This window comes from Tiliqua scincoides, chromosome 1, assembly GCF_035046505.1.
Source record: "Tiliqua scincoides isolate rTilSci1 chromosome 1, rTilSci1.hap2, whole genome shotgun sequence".
Lineage (NCBI taxonomy): Eukaryota > Metazoa > Chordata > Lepidosauria > Squamata > Scincidae > Tiliqua > Tiliqua scincoides.
The window spans coordinates 14,369,286-14,392,108 of record NC_089821.1 but is presented as its reverse complement, the minus strand read 5'-3'; the positions used below and the strand labels follow the sequence as shown (position 1 = coordinate 14,392,108).

Here is a 22,823-nt window from a genome sequence, read left to right as displayed (position 1 = left end):
AAAATAAACCACAAAGCACTCAGCAGTCAAAAATCAATGTTGATTCCTCAGCCTCCAACAAAATTAATGTAGCCATTTCAGAATCCTGTAAGAGAAGACTCATCGATCTCCATAAGGGATCATTGTAGAGTGTAGGGACAAGTAAAGGCCGTGCTCCTAGCTTTTAATTGATTCCCACAAGAAGCAGGCTCCAATCAGAATAACTGATGAAAAGGCTCATACAAGGAGAGGTTGTCTCTAATTTTGGACCATAAAGGTCCTTATAGGGAAGCATCAGTGGTTTGAATTAGACTAGAAGAAAAGCGCTAGCCAGTGTAGCTAATGTAGGGCAGGTTGAATATGTTGTTTTCTCCTTATGTACATCAGCCTATGTTGCATTGGCTACCTGATTTTTTCCAGGTCTGTTCTACATCAGCTATAGTTCCTTAGAAATCTTTAAAGTTGATTAACAAGGCAGAATCATTCATTTAAGAAACTGTAACTAGAACAAACTACATTTTTGCACTAATTTGAACGCCACAACAAAGCACAGCTTGTTTGACACTGCAAAGGAAGCTGCTGATTTTTCTCTCCTCACATGCAGGCTTGAGGTTCATGCTAGTGATATTAAACCATGGTTTTTAATCAGGATTTAGCATTGCATCTGAACTTGGTCATCTGATTTTGTGCTTGTATTCCGAGAAATCCATTGATTTCTCTACTGTGCCCTTGTGTCTGAGAAGATATAAATTAGTGCAAACCAATATGTTTAAATTGTTATAGCAACTATATTGTATTTATATCTGTGCAGGGCATATGCTAATTAAACCATTCCTGCCCAACGTTGCATATACGCAACAGGGATCAAATGTGGTACACATGTGGTCTGGGCAAAAATGGGTTAAGTGTGGGAAAGTGGATGTGTTATCTGTTTTAATAGTTACTTTGAATGTATTCAATTTACACTATGGACCACTAAAATTCTAAACTTGTTGCTTTATCTCTATGGCTCTGTGTGTGTGCGTGTGCATGTGTGTATTTTCTAGGAACAAGTTTCCTCTGATCCATGCTTTTGTATTTTTCTTTCAAGTTAGAAATAATTCTTTGATGTGACCTTGACTTGATCAGCAACAGTGCTTTCTGGGATTTTTGCTAATGGCAGGAATATGAAAGTTTGTATTTTGTATGTGTGTTCTAGGTGCTGCCTTACTGGGGAAATCCCCATGACCGAAAAGTGATCAGGAAATTCTGGAGTCAGGTACTATAAACCCCCCTTTCCTTACTTGTGCAACTTACTGTCCCTTTTAGAATAGAAACTGAGGATGTATTCTAAAAATACAAGTGATGAATAAACACATTGTCTTGCTGTCCTTCTCAGACTTGTTTTAATATTGATTCTCACTCCAACACCTGCCCCTGCATTTTGATGCCAGATTTTAATGGCCTTCCATCTGGAAAGTTCCATTTAAACCCATATCTCACCAGTCCCTATTGTACATCCTGATTCAGGATGCCTTCTTCCAAGCAGCACAGTTCCTACTCAGAGTTAGCATCTGCAGCTGTTTGTCTCGCTGAACTTAGCTCAGTTATAGGTTGATTCTTGACATTTCCAGCTTGGGCTGGAAAAAGACCTCTGTCTAAGCCATTACAAGGCAGTGTAGACAACACCTGAGTTAGATTGGACCTATGGTATGACTTGGTATAGGCAGCTTCATGTGTCCAGTTGTTAAACTTTGGGAAGCTTGCCTTCCTTGCCCCAACATTTGAGCATTTCTTACAAGAGGAGACTACAGCAACACTTCTGCAGCCATATTTTCAATTTGTCTCAGAGCAGTCTCAGTAGGTGGTAGTTGGAAGATCTCTTCTTGAGTCATTAGAACTATGTGTTGTGATACAACCATTTTGATGCAGGACCCTCCCGGTTAGTAAAACAGAAGTATTCTCTAGCAGTATTTTTCAAACTGTGGGTTGGGACCTACTAGGTGGGTCGCGAGCCAATTTCAGGTGGGTCTTCATTCATTTCATTTCAATATGCATTTTATTTTTAATATATTTTTTAAACAGGTCAGCAACTGCTTGGGTGGGTTAGGAGGGTGCGGCTGCAACTCGATTCACATTTATCTGGGACTAAGCCCCATGGATTATAATGGGACTTACTTTTGAGTAGTCTTGCATAGGATTGGGCTCTCTATTTTAAATAAATTTTTAAACTTGTACTTATTGTAAACTTGTAATTTACTCAATTAATTGGATTTAATTTTTTTATGGGAGGTGTTAAAAACTTTCCTGCTTGATGTCACCTCTGGCCATGACATCACTACCAGGCTAATGACACACTCCGCATGGGTCCTGACAGACTGTCATTCTAAAAATTTTCCTGCTTGATGATATCACTTCTCACCATGACATCACTACTGTCATGACAGTAGTGACATCACTTGCGGTGGATCCTGACAGATTGTCATTCTAAAAAGTGGGTCCCAGTGCTAAAATGTTTGAGAACCACTGCTCTCAGAAACTGTATCCTGCAGTAGAATGATGTTAGATTTTTCTCTCCTGCATTTGAGGCGAATGCTACGTTCTTTGTCTTCCATGTACAGTTTGTTCATTTATACCTTAAAATTAAAGCGTAGGACTTTAAAAGTGAAAAATAAGAACTTCTTGAAGTATTAGAGGGAAACTTTTCTCTAAATTGGAAAAGGTTACCTACAAATCAATGATAAAAATAGTATCTTTTTACTGTATTCATTAAATCCAGCAATTTAGATGGAATTGAAAAGATTTAAAAATATGTGCATTCAGTGCTTTGCCTTTATACCAGTGATATGTCAATTCAGTTTTTATAACTCAAATATTTCTCTTTTTGATTGCAGAAGACTTTGTATACTCAGGATGCTCCTTTCCATGTGGTTATCACCAGTTATCAACTTGTAGTTCAAGATGTTAAATATTTTCAACGGGTTAAGTGGCAATATATGGTGCTGGATGAGGCACAGGCACTCAAGAGTAGCTCTAGGTAATTTATGCATGAGACAAGAAACATGAATCTTTTGGCCATTGATAGAAAGGAAGCTAGGGTGCAGTGTAGGACAGTAAAAGTTCCCAACCCTGGACTGCTTTGAAAAGTGCTCTCCCTATCTAATAGGTCCTATCTGATATGTGTGTGACTTGGCCCCTGCCCTCAGATCCAGCTCAGTCAAAGAGTTCCCTTAATTGTTTGGTGTGGGGTGGGGGGAACGGTCACCTGAATTGCCTTGTTGCATGCTCTGTGTGAAGAACAAAGGAAAAATCACTGGCTTAGGTCTTACTCCACGCACGCATTCTGGGGCAACTCTGGGAGGAGAAAGGAACCTCAGCATAACGGGTCTTTCAGGGCTAAAAATAGCTGTAGAGGCTAGGAAATTGAGCTGTTTGACCACGCAAAGATAGGAAACATGATTTTTGGTGCTTTTAAATGTGGACCCCAGTATCTGCTGGCATCCATGGCGAGTCAAATCTGCAGATGCTGGATCTGCTCAGCCACAAAGCTTCTTTGGTGACCTTGGACCAGTCACTCTCTCTCAGCCTAACTTACCACCTAAAGTTGTTTTAAGACAAAAGGAAGGAAAGAACCATGTGCACCACCCTCAGCTCCTTGGAGGAAGGGCAGTATTTTAAAATAGGGGAAAAGTGAAGGAATAAAATGATAGGAAAATATATGTAATCTTTGTTCCTTAGACGAGGTCTAAAAATGTGAAGAGTCTTGATTTCCTTTATGCCACTTTTGCATAGTTTTTAACAATGGAGACATGTTGGTTTTTCAGTGTTCGTTGGAAAATTTTGCTTCAGTTCCAGTGTCGAAATAGACTCTTGCTGACTGGCACACCGATTCAAAACACCATGGCTGAGGTATGCATGCTTAGTTTGCCCTTGCCCTTCCCTCCCTGCTTTGCAATGCTCTAGATATCTTTTTTTTAAGAAGGAGTTTTTTCCCAGGAGTTTCCTTGGGGTGAACCACACACTCTGTTGAACCATTGTTTGTTGCTTTGGCTGCAAAGGTTGTGCTCATTCCCAGTTTATAAAGTGGCTTGATTCTTTGGCAGTAGGATCATCAGCAGAAACAGCAAACAAAGCTCTGGCTATGCACATATTTCCTCTTGTAAGCACCTGCTGTTTCTGTGCCTCCTCACCATTGTGTATACAAAGGTTTTCTGCAATGAGTAATAACCAGGAATCGAAGCTGGAATCAAATCCCATTCACTGGGCTTAAAGGTTTGTTAAGAATGCATGATAAACCAGTTATTGATGTCTTATGGAATCAGTATATGAATTCTGCATTTTTGCAACCCCTTTTATCAGTACTTCCCAATATTCTGGGCCCTGCAACATCCCCGCAATACTGCAAACACAGTGCCCGACTCCCAGAAGTGACTGCCGATGACATCATCTCCAGTTGCTTCCGGGTTCAGAGACTGCAACATGGGGCCACAAAGGATGGTAAGAGGCTCCGGTTGGGTGGGGGGACCTGTCCCAGTGTGCAAAACCCGTGTATGGGGGCCCAGCCAAGCCAGGCTTCTTACTGTCCTTTGCAGCCTTGTGTCACGGTTTCACTGCCGGCCAGCCAATAGCCTGCAACACCCTGCAGAGTGCCTCATGGTTTCCCAAGATGTTTGGAAACCCTTGCCTTATATGCTGACTTCCTGTGATGAGAAAATGAAGGATTTCTGCTGTCCTACCTTTGACCCGTTTGCATGTATGGTAGACACTTGATAGATGTCCTTGTGTGTGACCAACCTAGCCAGATGCTTGTATGTGTTCATGTGGATCTTTTTGAAGAATATAATTTACAGGAAAACAACCTTATTTCAAGTCCATTTTGTGTGCTCAGTAAAAAAGTTATAAGTTAATGGTGTAGTGGTGTAACTTCTCATGCCCTCTTTTGCTCTTGTGTCGCAGCTCTGGGCTTTGCTTCATTTCATTATGCCAACATTGTTTGACTCGCATGAAGAATTCAACGAGTGGTTTTCTAAAGATATTGAAAGCCATGCAGAGAATAAGTCTGCCATTGATGAGAGTGAGTATTGTGGAGGAGCCTATGTTTTCTTAATGGGAATTCAATTACGTTAGGAGAACTCACCACAAGACTGAAATGCATTTTTCATTTTTGATTGTTGTAAAATTCTAGATCCAGGTTTTGACTTTTTTCTATGGTGGTAAGGGTTATTTTTGTGGAAACTGAGAGCTTCTTCAAGACTGTGGAAGTATTTGAGGATTAAGTAGTAGCAGAAACTCCTTTGCTGTTACTCATGAATCCAGGACAATTCAAGCAGATGAATGAAGTGTGCAAAATATCTAGATATGGATTGCATCATGTCTGTGTTTGTGTCCATTGGTGTGCTTATGAGATTGTCAAAATGGAAAAAAATAGTAGTAGAACATAACTTTTCACCTTTAACATAATAATTGTACACCTTCTGTCTAATTTCAGATCAGCTATCTCGCTTGCATATGATTCTGAAGCCTTTCATGCTGAGGAGAATCAAGAAAGATGTGGAAAATGAACTGTCGGACAAGGTGCAAAAAAAAAAACTTCCTAAAAGTTTGAATTCTGTGGTTTTCCCCCTTTCTCTTCAGGCTTTTTGCATGTGTTACTTTGCTACTGTTGAGTTGCTTCCAAGCTTGTGTGAGCAAAACAAAATTTGCAAAAGGGATGTTTCCTGTCCCTTTCTCCCTGCCATAGCCCCTGAGATCCCTCACCCCAGCTACGCCTGAAGGTTGCATGACTGTTAGGACCAGCATGAGATGTGGTATAAGGGAACTGCATTGAGGTCCAGACCCTGGAAACCAGGGGGATGGAATCTTCCTTGAGTGGAGCTCATAACCCTTTATTTAAAACTATGTACCACTTTCAACAACAACAACGTTCTCAGTGTTTTACACATAAAGGAAGTCGTCCCCTGTCCGAAAAGGTCTCCCAATCTAAAAAGAAACACAAGGGCGTCAGCAGCAACTGGGATGAATGGACCTAATTGCTTGCTCCCTGGTAAGCATAAGATAATCATCACTTTGCACAGTTGGCAGGAATTGACCCACTGAGCCTGTCCCAAAGCTGATCTTGAGCTATTGCTGAGGATATGGTGGAGTGGGCTGCATTGGGAGGGAAGACATTTAAACTAGGAGGAGACACGATATGTGAGCACACCTCACAACTCATTTTACAGTGCACTTGGTGGACATGTTGAACTTCATCTTTGTACGTGGGTCTACACAGAGGCTTCAGCTTCTATAGGCTTATTCTTACAATCTGTATGCCTTAACAATGTGTACTGATTGCACAGGTGTGGTCTTAGCAGCTGTTGGATTCTGTGCACGTGGAATCCTGTGCAGATGTGGAGTTCAGCATATGAATCTCAGATGGGTCTGTCAGATGGGTATACTGTGTACTAGCACAATTCTGATTCCCTGTGGTTACTTAGCGTTTATGCAATTTGTGTTCTTGGCATGAAGGACTTGTGATCTTATACTTTTCCAAATCTGTTAACTCTCATTCAGAAAACAGCTCTGCCATTAGTGAGAATGAGTACGATGCAGTAATTGCAGCTTGGAAATCTAAGGGCCCAATCCTGTCCAACTTTTCAGGACCAGTGCAGCCACAATGCAGCATTAGGGAATAAAAGTTCCCTTGCTTTGATGGAGCCTCCATAACTGCACCCCTTTGCACGATGCTTTGTGGCAGAGTTGCATCAGTTCTGAAAAGGTGGATAGGATTGGGCCCTAAATTACAGAAGGACTCCATGAGCAGGATATATATGCAGTGTTTATCTATTCTTTTATCAAATGTAGAAATAAGCTTCTAACATGCTGAAACTTTTTCCTGGAATATGTTTCTCACTATTCTATTGTAACAAATATTTTTCTATGCAATTTATAGTACTGGAATGCTTTTTATCTTAAATAGCTAGGAAGAAACTTTTTACAGATTTCATCATGGATCCCTGAATGCACTAATGAACATACCCCTAAACATGTCTGGGAGAGAGCTCTATCTGACATGATTGTTCATGGAGTGTGTGTGCATCCTGAACCTGGCTCTAATATTATTTTCTGTTGATAATCCATTTTACACATTTTCTCTTTTTTGTTTAGATTGAGATTCTAATGTATTGCCAGCAGACAAGTCGACAAAAATTATTGTACCAGGCTCTGAAGAACAAAATTTCTATTGATGACCTTTTGCAGTCCTCCATGGGCACTACCCAGCAAGCACAGAACACTACCAGTAGCCTCATGAACCTGGTTATGCAGTTCAGGAAGGTGAGATGTATGAACAACAACTCTTAACAATGCTGATCTGATGATCGTGAAAGAAAAAGTTGACATACCTTATTGCAGTTGCTCAGTTGCAACTGTATGCTATCATTTAAAAAGTGAGTCCTTATTGTACTTTGTACAATAAGGTATAAGTTGTACAAAGTCCTTATTGTACTTTGTACTTATTGTACTTTGTACAGTAAGGTATAAGTTGTGTTGGGAAGTGTGTGTTCATTTTGGAAAGGAGACAGGAGAGGAATGAAGGAGGCAAAACTATATAGTATGTATGGAAAATGATACTGCTTTCAACTTCATACGCCCAGCCTGAAGGAGTTGACTTTCTCCCTTGTCATTATGCAGCTTTTCCAAAAAAATGTGAACTGAAAAGCAAATAGATTTAAATTATTTATATAACACAGTCCACATACATGGCACTTACAATAAATGAAAGACAGATTTCTCTCCCAGCAGGTTCATAATCTAAAAACAGACACAAATACAACCGAGGAAGGAGAGAGGAAGCAGGGCAAATGAGAAATATAAGATTACTTCACGTAGGCTTAGCTGATCTAATACAGAAAGCAAAATATATGTGTCACATCAGTTTCTGATGCCTTAAATTTCCTTATAGGTGTGCAATCACCCAGAACTATTTGAGCGACAAGAAACTTGGTCTCCATTTCACATTTCACTAAAGCCATACCAGATTTCAAAATTCCTCTACCGTCATGGTCAGATCAGGGTGTTTAACCACTCACGGGACAGGTAAGATTGTTGGCATTCTTTTCCAGTTCTAATTAATCAGTCCCCATTGCATGGATCTGATTTTTTGGCTCATCTGTGACTAGGAGAGATTTCTCTAAGAAATGTTTAGGCAAACTTACTATCGGCCTTCAGTACAGCTCCATAATAAGTATAAATTTTGGACTTGGACCTGAAACCCAGGGCCATGCTCTCTGGGTGACATTAAGAAAGCCACATTGCTTGTAAGTTATTTAGTCTAAACTACCTCACAGGATGGTGATTTGGTAAAAACAGTGCTCTGAATTCCTTGGATGAAAGTGTGATACAAAGTTAAGAATTAACAGTTTGAGCTAGAATTAGCCACTTCTTGTCTAAATTGTCACATTTTGATTCTTTCTTCTGTTAATTTTTAGGTGGTTGCAGACTTTACTTTCTCCCTTTGCACCGGACCACATCCAGCAATCACTCTTTCATAGGAGGGGTAGGTTAAAGTCCTTGAAAAACATTAGGATAAGATTAGGTCATGTTCAATATACTATTTATTGAAGATAAATAAGATAATGGATTCAGTTATCTTTTTTCTTTAGCTGAGATTAAACTTCATGAAAGGAAATGCCATGACAATTCCAGTTACTTTATTCCTTTGCTGAACTGTCTTGTACTTGAAATGTTCATAATGCTTAACTTAAATTACCGTCTCATAGTTGAACTTAACTTTGTTTCTCACTCCGTGCTCTGTGGATGGAGTAAACTATTTCCACTCATCTGTATGATATCCTGTTAAGTATTTGTGAAGAACATAAAAACCTTGGAAGAGGCCTGTAGGACCAGGCCAAGGGCTCATCTAATCCAGCTTCCTGTATCTCACAGTGGCCCACCAGATGCCTCAGGAAGCACTCAAGACAACAAGATACCTATTTCCTGTTGCCTTTCCCTTGCATCTGATATTCTGAGATAGGCTACCTTAAAACCCAGAGGTTGCATATAGTCATCATGGCTTGTAAACTATGAGGGACTTTTCCTCGACCAGGTAGCCTTCACAACATCCTGTTGCAAGGAGTTCCACAGATAAATTACACACTGGGTAAGGAAATCCTTTTGCCTAGTCAGCTTTTCCACAAGTCAATTTTAGTGGATGTCTCCTAGTTCTGGTGCGAGAGGGAATAGAACGTCTCCCTGTCCACTCTATCTATGCATGATTTTATATGTCTTAGGCCCAAATCCTAACCAGCTTTCCAGCACTGGCATAGCTATGCCAATGGAATGTGTGCTGCATCCCACAGTTGGGTGGCACTCATGGAGACCTCCTCAAAGTAGGGAAATGTTTGTTCCCTTACCTCAGAGCTACACTGCCCTTATGTCAATGCTGGAAAGTGGGTTAGGATTGCGCCCTCAGTCATGTTACCCCTTCAAGTTCCTTCAGGCTCTTTCTAGACCAGAGAGCCCCAGATGCTATAGCCTTTCCTTGTAAAGGAGATGCCCCAGTCAGTAATCATTTTGCTCACTCTCTTCTACACCTTTTCCAGTTGCACTATATCCTTTTTGTGATCAGAACTGGACATGATCCTCCAAATGTGGTATTGCCATTAATTTGTGCAATTGCATAATAATATTGACCATTTTATTCTCAAACCCTTTTTAAATGACGCATAATAATATTGGTCATTTTATTCTCAAACCCTTTTTAAATGATTTATGTTATTTGTGGGTGTATACCCCCACTGCCTGCTATCTTGTCTTTAGTGTTCCACCATACTGACTTGTCTTCAGCATCCTTTGTTTTTTTCATAGCTATGTATTCTTTCCAACTATAAAGATTATTCTTAGACTTAACAAATTTTACTTTTTGGATGTTATTAAGTATACTAAAATTGCACCCATTTTTATAGCCATCACGTGGTTGATTCTTCTTACCTGCTATAACCCATAAATCCTTCACAGCAGTGCTTCTGCTAATACAGTGGATCTCAAATTCATCTTCGGTTCTTTTCCCCCATCACAAAATCAGTGACTGTCCTGATTACCCATCTTATATTTTGTTCCACTGACTTGTATGGGAAAGGGAAAAGTTACATTCTGCAATCATTCGGCAGATGAACTAGCGTGGCCCTCGCACTCTGTTGTGACAAGGCAGGGGGAAGAATGCATGTGTTACACCCCTCCTCCAGAGGTTCTTCAGCTGTTTCTTGCAGCTGTTTCTGCTGCAGCCATCCTCTGCTCATTCTCTTCCACTTTACTTCTTTATCAGTCTGCGTGGTCACAGTGCTTAAAGGCAATCATTTTTTGTGTATTTCAGAAACCACTGTGTAGGCCAAGGATGTCAAACATAAGGCCCATGGGCCAGATGCACCGCCCCTGAAACCATTTATCTAGCCCCCATTGTAATTGGGCTCTTACCTGTCTTGAAATTATGAACAAGATTTGCGCATTTTCTCTTCTGTCATTTGCAACTAATGAGTTTCTATGTGAGAACCAAGTGCTTATTGCAGTGGCACCCAGATGATAGCATTCTTTTTATCTTAATGACAAGCTAGTTCCATTTACATCCACTGTTCCAACAGCAACTGAAAATGTTTCTATTCTTTTTAACCTTTGATGCCTACATTGATGTTGATGTGTTCTGTCTTTTCTTAGCTGTGCTATTTTAATATTGTGCTCTGGCATGCTACAGTGTGCTATAGTGTTTAACGTGTTTTTTATTCTTGATTTTATTTTTATTGCATGTTAAGTTACCTTGAGCACCTCCCTTATGGGAGAGAAAAGACAGGAAACAAATTTTTTAAATAAATTGCCCTGGCTATATTGTGACATTTTGGGTAGGGATAGGTTGATAGTGACTGTTCCTTTGAAAAATAATTGCATTATTTTGAGTGAAATATGGTAGGTGCTGACTACGAAAACAAATTACTTTGTTTCTTCTGGTATCTAAATTAAATAGTAATAATCTTATTTTGCTCTGTAACCTTTGCAACTTAGCATTGGAAAGAGCAGGATTAGTATTTTCCTTTATTGTAAGCCTGTTTCACCCTGTAGGTGGCGTGTATTCGTAACTTTTTTTTTTAATTCTAGGCACTGAGGAAGAGAGTTGTTTCTCTTTTCTACGGTTTATTGATGTTTCTCCAGCCGAGATGGCAAACCTCATGCACCAAGGGCATCTAGCCAGGTGAGAAAAACCAGTTGGAATCCTAAAACAGATTTTCATTTGGGCAGGCTGTAAAAATCAGCATATGTATTTATACTGTTGCAGGTTGCTTATCTTAATTAGTGCAGAATTTTTGCCTTTCAGGTTTAAAAACTTAAAAGGTGGCATAAAACAAAATTTAAAATAGCAATAAAACAAACAAAACTAGCTATAGTAACCAACCTGCAGGAATTAAAATTCTACATTAGAAATCGGATGAAATAAAAGTCTTTATTGCCCTCTTAAAAGAGCACAGGTTACATAGATTAGTCGACACAACAGGATATTAACAAAAGCGGTTTCTTTTAAAGAGAATTTATATAAAATATTTTATAGATGGCATCGGACCCCAGATAAAATAGCAAAAACGTACCCAGGTTTATCAAAAAAGTGTTGGAAATGTAACCAGATTGAGGGTACATTTATCATATGTGGTTGACTTGTGAAAAAGCCAAGATATACAGGAAAATGATACAAAACATGTTTCAAGAGACCCTTGATATTGTAATACCATTCAAACTGGAAATATTCCTCCTGAATATAGTGTCAGAAATTAAAGATTTTTACAAAAGAAATACCTTATTGTACAGATAAATACAGCAGCAAGAATATTGTATACACAATTATGGAAATCTACAGATATTCCTAATAGAGAAAAATTAATAGATTAATGACTCCCTGTTCTTAAGGTGAACAAGCTAGTTTGACTATACAAAACAATCCCTTATAAACATGTTTCCCCCAATGAAACCTGTCCAGGCTTTACAATCGACTTTTAAAGTCTTCCTGTATTCTTGATCTTATTTGTAATTCATTCCACCAGTCCAGACGTATTCCTCTCTCTTCCAGCTCGTCTTTGCTTAGAAGCTCTCCTTTAATATTTAACAATTCGCTATATGTCTATTTTGATCTTTTTTAAATTCAATTTGGGTTAGTTGCAATTACTAGTGATCTTATCCATCTAGGGAGTTTATGATATACAGGTCCAGCCTATTTACACACTGATTTTTTATACACGGATTTGACTCAACATGAATGGCCCCTGCAAATGAGAAAGAATGTGCTGACCCTGGAGAAGGGGAAAAATGCATCCCTTTAAAATCAGTTTTTAAAACTGTACAGTCTTAACAGCCTCCTTAATGAGAGAGGGGGGGGCAGCAGGTTAACTATCACTCACTGATAGTTTTGAGACTTGTGTCATACCTAACTATTCTGTCTACTTAATTGGCTACACAAACCTGGTTTGGAGTTCTGCTACGTGAAGCCTTGTTCTTCTCCTGCAGTGATTGTGTATTGAACATCTAGTATCTCCTGATCTGAGAAAAGCGTTTCTTTTTATAATATTTCTTTTTGTTTATTTATAGGATTTTTATTTCACCTTGTTCCCACACCAAAGGGGACACGGTTGCTAACAATATCAACATAAAGTAAAACAATATATATTAAAAACAATTAAAATATATGCCATTTAAAAAGCACCAGCCCCCAGTGTCAGCTAGAAGTCTTCATAAATAAGAAGGTCTTGAGGTTCCACTGAAGGGTCTCCAGAGAAGGAGCTGTTCTTAATTCCAGGGGAAGGGAATTCCATAAATGGGGTGCCACCACTGAGAAGACCCTATTCCTAGTTGCCACTCCCTCACCTCTAGTGGTGGCGGCACAGTCAGAAGAGCCCCCTCAGATGACCTAAGAGGACGGGTAGCATTATATGGACAAAGGCAGTCCCTTAAATACCCTGGACCCGAATTGTATAGGGCAGTGTTTCTTAAACTATGGATTGGGACCCACTAGGTGGGTCATGAGCTGATTTCAGGTGGGTCCCCATTCATTTCAATATTTTATTTTTAATATATTAGACTTGATGCTACCATGGTATGTGACTGCATCTGGGGAAGTGTTACAGACCTGTACTTTTAAAAAGGTACTAAGTAAATGCTTTTAACAATGATAGTAAATAGGACTTACTCCTGGGGAAGTGTGGGTAGGGTCGCAGCCTAAGACAGTTAAAACTTTTCCTGCTTGATGATGTCACTTCTGGTCATGACATCACTTCTGGTGGGTCCTGACAGATTCTCATTCTAAAAAGTGGGTTCCAGTGCTAAAAGTTTGAGAACTACGGGGTAGTGCTTTAAAAACCAAAACTAGCACTTGAATTCAACCTGGAAACCAACTGACAGCCAGTGTAGCCACCGAAGCAGTGGCCCAACTGAGTCGAACTGATGAGCCCCAGCAGCCACATGGGCAGCTGTGTTGTGCAATACATACACAGAACATTTTGGAGGAAATTAGATATAAAAGAAAGAGGTGATTGAGTTGACGTAATGAGGTGATCCCAGGATGAGTTGTCATGTAGTTGCTGAAGAACTGCCACTGTACAACACTTTTTTAAAGTAAGTGGTTCTTTTTTCCCCATTGCTCTTAAACATACGGTAGTTCCAAGCATATGTTGTAAAAGAAAAGGACTTCTAGAAAAATTTTCCTCTTTATTTGAGGTTCACAGAACTGTGAATAAGAATGTCTGTTGTGATTTGTTTTCAGATGGTTAGCTCTTTTCCTGTCTCTGAAAGCCACCTACAGGCTCCACCACTTGCGCTTCTGGGCAGATCCAGAAGATCACCAGCATAAGTCTCAGTGTCTGAAGAACAAAGATTTTTTGCTGGATGTCAATTTTACACTCTCCCCTCCCAACTTGCACAGTTGTACTTTGCTGCAGGTAAGCCATATTTTCAGTTAAGTGCGTGTGGAAGTGTCTTGAATTGAACAGGTTGTGGTGGGGTTCATCTTGATAGGAAACTACACGAACTGTGATAGGAAACCATACTAACCAATCAACGTTCAGTAATTTCAGAATTGATGTCAGTATGATGATGATGTCAGAATTGATGTCAGGTTTATGTCAGTAGCTCCCAATCTTTTTTGACTGGCAGCTCCTTTGACCTATTGACCTATACATTGTATAGGGCAGTGTATTCTTTGCAAGGATTTCACTCCTCCCCGGCTGGTTTCTTCCTTTCCCCAGGGAGCCACAGATCACAGTTTGGATACCACTGGTTTATGCACACATGCCAATAAAACCCACATTCTGCAGCATGCGTGTGTTACACAATTTTCTTAGCTTGCATAATTTAATTTTTTTAAATTTTGCATAGTTGTTTCTTGTTTTGCTGGTCATAGGAGGAGCAGAGGCACTGAAGGCCCCTCCCAGCTGCTGAAAATCTTAGGCACTCCTCTGGCTCCTGAGATTTAAGCAGGATTTATTGCTCATGCACCTTCCAGCAGATCTTCTCATGAATAAGAAATCAAGCTACAAACTAACTGAAAAAAATTTGTTGGATGGAAGTGGAATGTAGCTCCCCTACCTAGACTAGTAATGAAATGGGTCCTAGCAATTCAACACTTAATACCACCCATAAAGGAAAGTGACCTGTGCACAGGCATGAATAAAAATTGTGCTCTGTGTCAAATAGGTGATAGGAATAGTAAGTGCCTTTCCCAGTTCCAGCATTTATGGGTAGGAAAAGGAGTCATTAGCCAACTTCTTTGTCCCAGATTTGTAACAGCTTATAGTCGGTCTCCTGTTGCCTTCCTATATAGTAGTACCCAGTGCTTTTTTTGTGGAAAAAAAGGTGCAGGAACTCACAACTTGTTAATCTTTTATTTTTTTGTTTGTTTGTTTGTTTGTTTGTTTATTTATTTATAAACCATTTTTTTATTGGAGAAATAAAATATTTTTTATGTGCTTCCCCCTAAAGATGAACTTACCTCTGAGTAGACATGCATAGGATTGGGCTGTCAATCTCCACATCCCCTTCCCTCTAGCTATTTTTTCTACACATGGGGAAAAATACTGTACAGGTGCACTTGTAGCGTGTAGTGTGGCACTACTTCGAGGAGAGGAAACAGTGAATGGATCCCGAAAAATGGCTTACATGAGTTCCATGTAGTAAAATTACTCTAAGGAACTGTGGGAGTAAGAACAAAAAAGAAATTCTTACACGAGAGGGGTCCTTAGGTGCACATAGAAACAGCTACTTTTGCAAACAAGTGATTAAATATGGTTTAATTCAGGTATCAGAATATTCTGTATCTTTGGGAAGGCGCTTGGCATGCAATTGTATGTTCTCTACTGCCCTGAGCAGCTGCTTTGCATTGCTGGAGAGGAGCTGCAAACGCTGGCTGGCGGAGGGCATGCTTGTGGGGGAAGGATGAGGAAGATCTCTGGCAAGGCTGGACAGCATGTTGTACACACGTAGAATCCCTTTTCACCTGCCCTTAGCATGTGAAAACGGGTGCAGATATATATCTCTGCCAGGATTAAGAGCCCAATCCTAGGTATGTCTACTCTGAAGTAAGTCTCGTTCTAGTGAATGGAGCTTACCCCCAGGAAAGTGCCTAGGATTGCAGCCTAAGAGCCCAATCCTATGCATGTCTACTCAGAAGTCCACTTTAGTGAATGGGGCTTACTGTGGATAGGATGGCAGCCTTAGAGTCCAATCCTGTGCCTGTCTACTCTGCCTCTGTTTTGCTCCCCCCTCCTGGAATGCCTCCAAAGGGGAGGGGCCCCTGCAAAAAGGTGCCGGAACTCCGTCCCCCCGCGTTCCATTAGAAAAAAAGCCCTGGTAGTACCCATGAAGAAAGATTGTGAATTACGATCCACATTTTAGCAACTATTGTTAGCCAATTAGTCCCTGCTTTTTGAGATTTCTGCAATTCCACTTTGAAAAATTGTTGTGCTCTGTGTATGGTGTTGGAAAAATCAAGGCTTTAAACTAGAGGTTGGTAGGTTGGTGCTCTTGATGCAGGAGAGTCCTGCCATAGTTTATGTGCAACTTTTTAACTCTTCAGCTGTCTATATTCAGTAACTAGAATTAATAATGTGTAAATAAGGAAGCTTGGACAGGGTTCCAGAATTAAAAGCGAAAAGCTTCAAATGGAAATAGCTGCCCCTTACAATTAATATGTTATATTGAGGCTGGCTAAGTAGGAAAATATCATGAGATTTACTATTCTCACAGCCTAATCCTATCCTTTACCCCACCATATCATGCAGTTGCGTCAACACAGGCTGCACTGCATGCTATAGAAGGGGGGTTTCAATCAGGAGACTTGGAGAGGTATGGGAAAATATTTTCCCTTATACCTCCATAAGTCCCTTGATCACCACTGGGTCTCCTTGGACCTGCGTCAGTTCTTTCACTGGTACAAATCTGCCCTGATCCTCCTACTCCCCTGCCCCATTCTGCCCACCTCAACAATTAACAATGTCAGCAGGGCCTCTCCTCGTGACTGCCATGCACCAGGGTCCTCCCCGCCATCTGTGGTGGTGGCCCAGAAGCGCACAGCTATATGCGCTTCCAGAATGGTGTTCATGATGTTGTAAAGTGCATTCTGCCGCTGGAACACGAGTTCTGGCAACAGTCGCACGACACAGGATTGGGTCATCAATTGCCTTTCCCATCTGCTGTGTACTACTGCTACTTATTCTTTCCTGGGGAAGCATTCTTCTGTGGGCTACAGTTGTGGAACCCAGGGCATATCACTGTCTTGAATTCCACAGGTTTGAGGAACACTATCCCCAGTACAGCTTTATCGTGAACCTGAGGAGTAGAGAATGCAATTTCACAAAATCCTTGAATAGTGTTTCTGAATTTATTAACTTCAAATGCCCATTGCCAATTAGAGTGCTTAATTCTGTTCTTGGCATAGTTAGAAAAGAGAGTTGACTGCTTTTCAGTTTTTGAAAAGCTCAGGAAAAGTATTCCGTCAGCTTTTTGCTATGGTTATGTGACAGCTAATTTTTCTCTCTTAGCTTGTCATTATTAACATTTTGTATGTTGATACTGTACAAATGCATTTATTTCAACTCCCTGTCATCTGGAATATTCTCTATACTAGTCATGCTTTATGGTTTAGTCTCTTTTATCTAATCAGGTGGTTTACACTGTATCCTTACGAATCCATACAACACATTTATAAAAGTCCTATCTCTGAAGAATCCAGACAAACAAAGCAAGTGCTGTTGGAACTAAAGACTTTTATTTTTAATCATCAGTGCACTAAAATCTAAGGTTGGATAACTTCAGGTTTTACTTTGCACTTTGTATAACTGTGTACTTTTCACACCATATTTCTTTTTTGCCTGTCTCAGGCTTTTTCAAAAGAATAGGTTTCATTTTGTTTGCACAAAAATTGACTTTCAAAGAAGAATTATTCATTCTTGTAACTTGTTAACTTGACAATATTGGGAATATTAGTTGCCATAGTCACCAAAAAGATAAAGCTGTGAAGGAATGCATGTGAATAAAAGATGCTTTTGGTTGTACTCCTTTGGCCAGTTCAGATGCTCCTTGGCCCCCATAATAGTGTGCCGGCCAACTGATGAGTTCACAACTCAGCTGCAGTCACTGGAGATATCACTTGTACAAAACAGTGCCTTCACACTGGAGATGAACATGGCATTGCTACTGTTTGTGGAATCATGTTAGTCCTGTTCCAAATTTATAATAAAAATCCTCTACCCCCTGCATCCCAGTTCATACAACCAGCACCTTGATGCAATCTTGCATGATGATAACTGGGCATGTTTCTGTAGGTGAGTATTTGGGAGCCAAGCAGTGTCTGGATAGGGCCCTAATGTTTTTGTGTAGTGTGTTTTTTTTCTCAAAAGTTTTGTTTCTTGCTAATTAATATATGTCCAAAAGCACTATTTAAGTCATGAGTTTATGCTTTAGCATTATCAAAATCTTGTGTTGTGTTTATTACCTGTAGGTCTCATGTTATGAATTGTCATAATGTCTGTTATGAAAACTAACATTTTCATTTCTATTTCATTCACTGGAATAATTTTTAAATATATGCCTTCTATTTTTGTACTGTGTTTTGGATTTCTGTGCTAACCCATGGCCATTATAGAAATGAAATTGAACTGAATTTAGTCTTCAATATATACTGATAATGTTTTTCATGGTACTTGTGCTTAACCTCTATCCAAGAATTAGCACTTCAGAGCTAATCTTTGTAGTAAAGGGGTCATTTATAATATAAAATATTTATTAACCTTATCCTTCCTCCAATGTTGCTGTACATCAATATAAAATCTGGAAAGATAGTCAGATAATGGTGGTAGCTTCAGAATGTAATTGCAGAAGAGAAGGTCTGCATTTCAAAGAAATATATTTTGGTAATTGTTCATCAGTATTCTTTCTGACATGACATAGAATTATTATGAAAAATACTTTTACAAAACTGCAAACATTTTCAATTGTATCCATTCTAGAACCTTGTGTTCACGAGCCACTGTAAAGCAGTAATCGGCTACTCTGATTACGTCATTCATCAGCGATCAGCTACCTCATGGAAACAATGTTGTCAAATTACAGAGCTGCCATCCTTCTTGACCGTAGTGAGCCCAAGGGTAAGGGTTTTTTGGTTTTGCTTTTGTCTTTTAATTTGCTCTCTTCTGAATATGTTTTAAAATGTATTGTGGCTAGCATAAGCCCGATACAGATGAGTCCCGGTATCTATGGGGAATGCTGCCCCCTCCCGCAGACATCAGAAATCATGGGGCATATGGGGATACCACAAACCACAGGGAAATGGGTCAATGCTATATAAATAGCAGACTCCCACATGTCCATTACTAGTACTTTTTAATTTTCATAGTTGCGCTTGCAGTGCAAGTGTTTCTTCCTTGATAGTCTGCACACTACAGAGGGGAAACTGAACAAGAGGCAGGAGTTCCTGTTTCCTGTTAACGTTCAGTTAATTGCTCTCTAATGTGCAGGCTGTTTGCCTGCATGTTCAGTTTTTTAGCAAGAATGTAAAGGAAGAAACACTCATGCTACAAACACAGTTGCAAAAATAAAAGGTAATGGGCACAGGGGCCCCCAGATATGTGAATACTGGATCAGTGGATATGGGGGGCCACATATACATTTCGTCTCTTTCCAGCGTACTTAGTTTGTGTTATATTGCATTTGTATTTCATTTTCTCTTTCTTTTGGTGGTCTTTTTCCCCAAAGATTGTTCTGTACTTAACTGTTAGAAAATGAAACTTGATGCAGGTGTCATATTTGATGGAGAGAACAGTTACAGTTCCTCCGTCCTTTCTTTGTTGAACATCATATTTGCAATGGACCCTATACATATAGATCTGATCTACGCAATCTGGTTTCTCTAATGTTGTGGTGTACAAATTGAGCAGATCATGTCTATGCCTGTAAGTCTTTATGCAAGCAAACAAATTTAAGAATTTTATATCCTGCTTTTCCTCAATCAACGCAAATACCCAAGGCAGCTTATAAGTTTCATAAAATAACAATGGAGCTTACAAAATAAAATACTAAATAAAGCAAATGAATAAAAACATTTGGGTTGATCATCCCAACACATTATCTCAACATGGGCTCACACCTACCCACCCACACAAGGAAAAAAACAAAACACATTCTCTCTCTCTCTCACTCACTCTCAATAACTCAACACAAAAACCACTGCTTCCTGTGTAACAGATGGCTGATGTAGCTGCTAGTTCACTGCTGCTAGTCTACTCAGGCTGCAGTCCTAACCTACTTTTCAGCACCAACTTAATGGCAATGAAGCTCTGAGGTAAGGGAACAAACATTCCCTTACTTTGAGCAGGTCTCTGTGAATGCCACCCAACTGCAGGATGCAGAACATGTCCCATTATCATAGCTATGCCAAAGTTGGTTAGGATTTGGGCCTGTGTCTCTCCTGCAAAGAATGACTGCAAGCAGGGGAGAAGGACTGAATGGTGATCTTGATATGTCTGATGTCGGCTGTTTTTGTCAGCCTGACTTTCTGGTATCTTCTCATACTAGAATCCAAGGTCTAGGAGTTAAGGGAAGACCCCAGCTGCCAAGCGGAGTAAAAAATATGGTGATCTCAAGTGCCATTCAAGCCCAGTAGGGAAATTAGTCCCCCCTCTTCATCAAATGTAATCTTCACATTGGGCATTGGTGCATGAGACCCCATATTTGTAAAGGTACACTGTATTGTGTATTGTGACTTCCTCTTTGCCGACGATGCAGCTGTCCCTACCCACTCTGCCAAAGATCTCCAGCAGCTCATGGATCGTTTTAACAAGGCCTGCCAAGATTTTGGACTGACGATCAGCCTTAAGAAAACACAGGTCATGGTTCAGGATGTGGACTCACCTCCCTGCATTACAATCTCTGCGCATGAACTGGAGGTTGTCCATGACTTTATGTACCTTGGCTCAACGATCTCCGACACTCTTTCTCTCGATACCGAGCTAAACAAACGCATCGGTAAAGCAGCTACCACGTTTTCCAGACTCACAAAGAGAGTCTGGTCCAACAAGAAGCTGACGGAACATACTAAGATCCAGGTCTACAGAGCTTGCGTCCTGAGTACACTTCTGTACTGCAGCGAGTCATTGACTCTTCGCTCACAACAGGAGAGGAAACTGAACGCTTTCCACATGCGCTGCCTCCGACGCATCCTCGGCATCACCTGGCAGGACAAAGTTCCAAACAACACAGTCCTGGAACGAGCTGGAATCCCTAGCATGCATGCACTGCTGAAACAGAGTCGCCTGCGTTGGCTTGGCCATGTTGTGAGAATGGATGATGGCCGGATCCCAAAGGATCTCCTCTATGGAGAACTCGTGCAAGGAAAGCGCCCTACAGGCAGACCACAGCTGCGATACAAGGACATCTGCAAGAGGGATCTGAAGGCCTTAGGAGTGGACCTCAACAGGTGGGAAACCCTGGCCTCTGAGCGGCCCGCTTGGAGGCAGGCTGTGCAGCATGGCCTTTCCCAGTTTGAAGAGACACTTGGCTAACAGACTGAGGCAAAGAAGGAAGGCCCATAGCCAGGGAGACAGACCAGGGACACACTACACTTGCTCCCAGTGTGGAAGGGATTGTCACTCCCGAATCGGCCTTTTCAGCCACACTAGACGCTGTGCCAGAACCACCATCCAGAGCGCGATACCATAGTCTTTCGAGACTGAAGGTTGCCAACGTTTCACACTGTATTGTGTTGGGTTGGAAAAGAGAGGAAAAAGTGAATAAAGAGCATAATAGCACAGTCGTACTCTGCTTAGCGACTGGGATGCGAACTGGAACCCCCATCATCAAGTGCCGCTTGATGCTATATGAAGCCTCTGAAGCTGCGCTCCCCTCACTTCCGGAGGCTTTCTGAGCCTCACAGAGGCAGCGTGCAATTAATGCCCGAATTGCACAAGAGACGCGAGTTCTGGTTTCCCAAGGTAACCGGAAGTTGCGTCACTCATGTGATTTGGGCATTCTGTGTCTCTGAGGCTCCATGGTGTGGTAAACTGTTATAGAGACACAGGAGCACGCTGAGAACATGGACAAATTCTCTCATGTGGAGGAGTACCATTGAATCTGCCCCAGAGGACAGCAGACGTTAGTCCATCTTCTTTTCCATTGTCCGCTTCATTATGAGGCCAGGAGGAAATGTCCAGCTCTCCAACCCTATCTCAATTTTTTCTTGGAGGATTCTGCTATATTGCAAGCCTTATTAGCTTCCACTGACCCTAACACCATTTCCCAGATAGCCACATTTATCTCGCAAATTGTGGCGTCTAATCTGAAGCGTGCCCCCATTTCTTTGAAGTCTCTGAATTTTGGGAGTTAATTGCAAGTTGGTATGTTATAAGCAAACAATTTTTTTTATTTTTTTTAGCTGTATGAGACACAGGAGCCTCTGTGAGGCTTGGAAAAGGGAGGCTTGGAAAAGGGAGGCAAGGGGAGCAGAACACCCCTCAACTTCTGAGGCTTCAGGGGTGTTTGCAGGGACCAGCGGCAGCATCGCAAATGCAACCCTTTGCTGGTTGGAGAGTCACAAAGCGGCACTCACCTGTATGATAGCAGGGATCAGACAAGATCAGGGTCTTACCTGCTGACCTGTCCTGACCTCTGTCTCCTCTCTCTCCCATCTTGTTGCCTCTGTACTTAAATATCCTTAGTGTCAAAGTTGTGAATTTGTCCTCAGATTTCTTGGGTAGCATTCAGATTAGTGCTCTATCATCAGAAGCTCCCTCTATGAACACAAATAGTATTTAACTTGTGCAAAGGTCCTTGAATGAGCAGAAAGATTGCTTGCCTTGGTGGTCTACTCCTTTGATTCATGGAAAGAGCTTCCAAAAACAGAGTGTTGTATCTCATGCAGTAAGACACTGAGAAACCTTCAGAATTTTTAAACATTAATAGGAATTTGGCATGTACATCTCTGTGCAGAAAATTATTTCATACCACAGAATTGGGCACTTTAATATTTTATAGTCACCAGATTTTTAGTTCCCAGCACCCCAGACAGACTCCATGGTGTGGTAAACTCAGAGAATAGGAGCAAATGAGAAGCAATTTCAATGAATTGAAATATCAGGAAGACAAGGCATGCCTTGTGTATTAACTTTTATTTTTATAGTTCAATAAAATGTGAAAGCCTTCTGGTTTCTTGCAAGCCATAGTTGTTTGTTTGCTAACATAATACGAAAAGCCTTTACCAGCTGCATTGGGACTCCAGAAGTACAGTCAACCATCTGCTATAGGAAAATCTTCTCCACCCTAAATGTGCTTGAGGGTTATCAGTGAAGTGCCACTAGTAAGGACATCTGGTT

At 40.7% G+C, this 22,823-nt stretch overlaps 1 protein-coding gene across 2 annotated transcripts in view; it reads left to right on the top strand.

Moving 5' to 3' along the window:
- Nucleotides 1–22,823, top strand: part of INO80 (INO80 complex ATPase subunit) — a 91,557-nt gene that overhangs the window by 29,365 nt on the left and 39,369 nt on the right. For both annotated transcript variants that reach the window (XM_066636865.1, XM_066636855.1), the window contains exons 15-25: nucleotides 1,178–1,237; nucleotides 2,853–2,995; nucleotides 3,783–3,867; nucleotides 4,915–5,032; nucleotides 5,447–5,532; nucleotides 7,105–7,272; nucleotides 7,901–8,034; nucleotides 8,427–8,494; nucleotides 11,083–11,176; nucleotides 13,730–13,904; nucleotides 18,468–18,605. In XM_066636865.1, coding sequence (XP_066492962.1) covers nucleotides 1,178–1,237; nucleotides 2,853–2,995; nucleotides 3,783–3,867; nucleotides 4,915–5,032; nucleotides 5,447–5,532; nucleotides 7,105–7,272; nucleotides 7,901–8,034; nucleotides 8,427–8,494; nucleotides 11,083–11,176; nucleotides 13,730–13,904; nucleotides 18,468–18,605 — 1,269 coding nt within the window. The remainder of the gene's footprint in view (nucleotides 1–1,177; nucleotides 1,238–2,852; nucleotides 2,996–3,782; nucleotides 3,868–4,914; nucleotides 5,033–5,446; nucleotides 5,533–7,104; nucleotides 7,273–7,900; nucleotides 8,035–8,426; nucleotides 8,495–11,082; nucleotides 11,177–13,729; nucleotides 13,905–18,467; nucleotides 18,606–22,823) is intronic.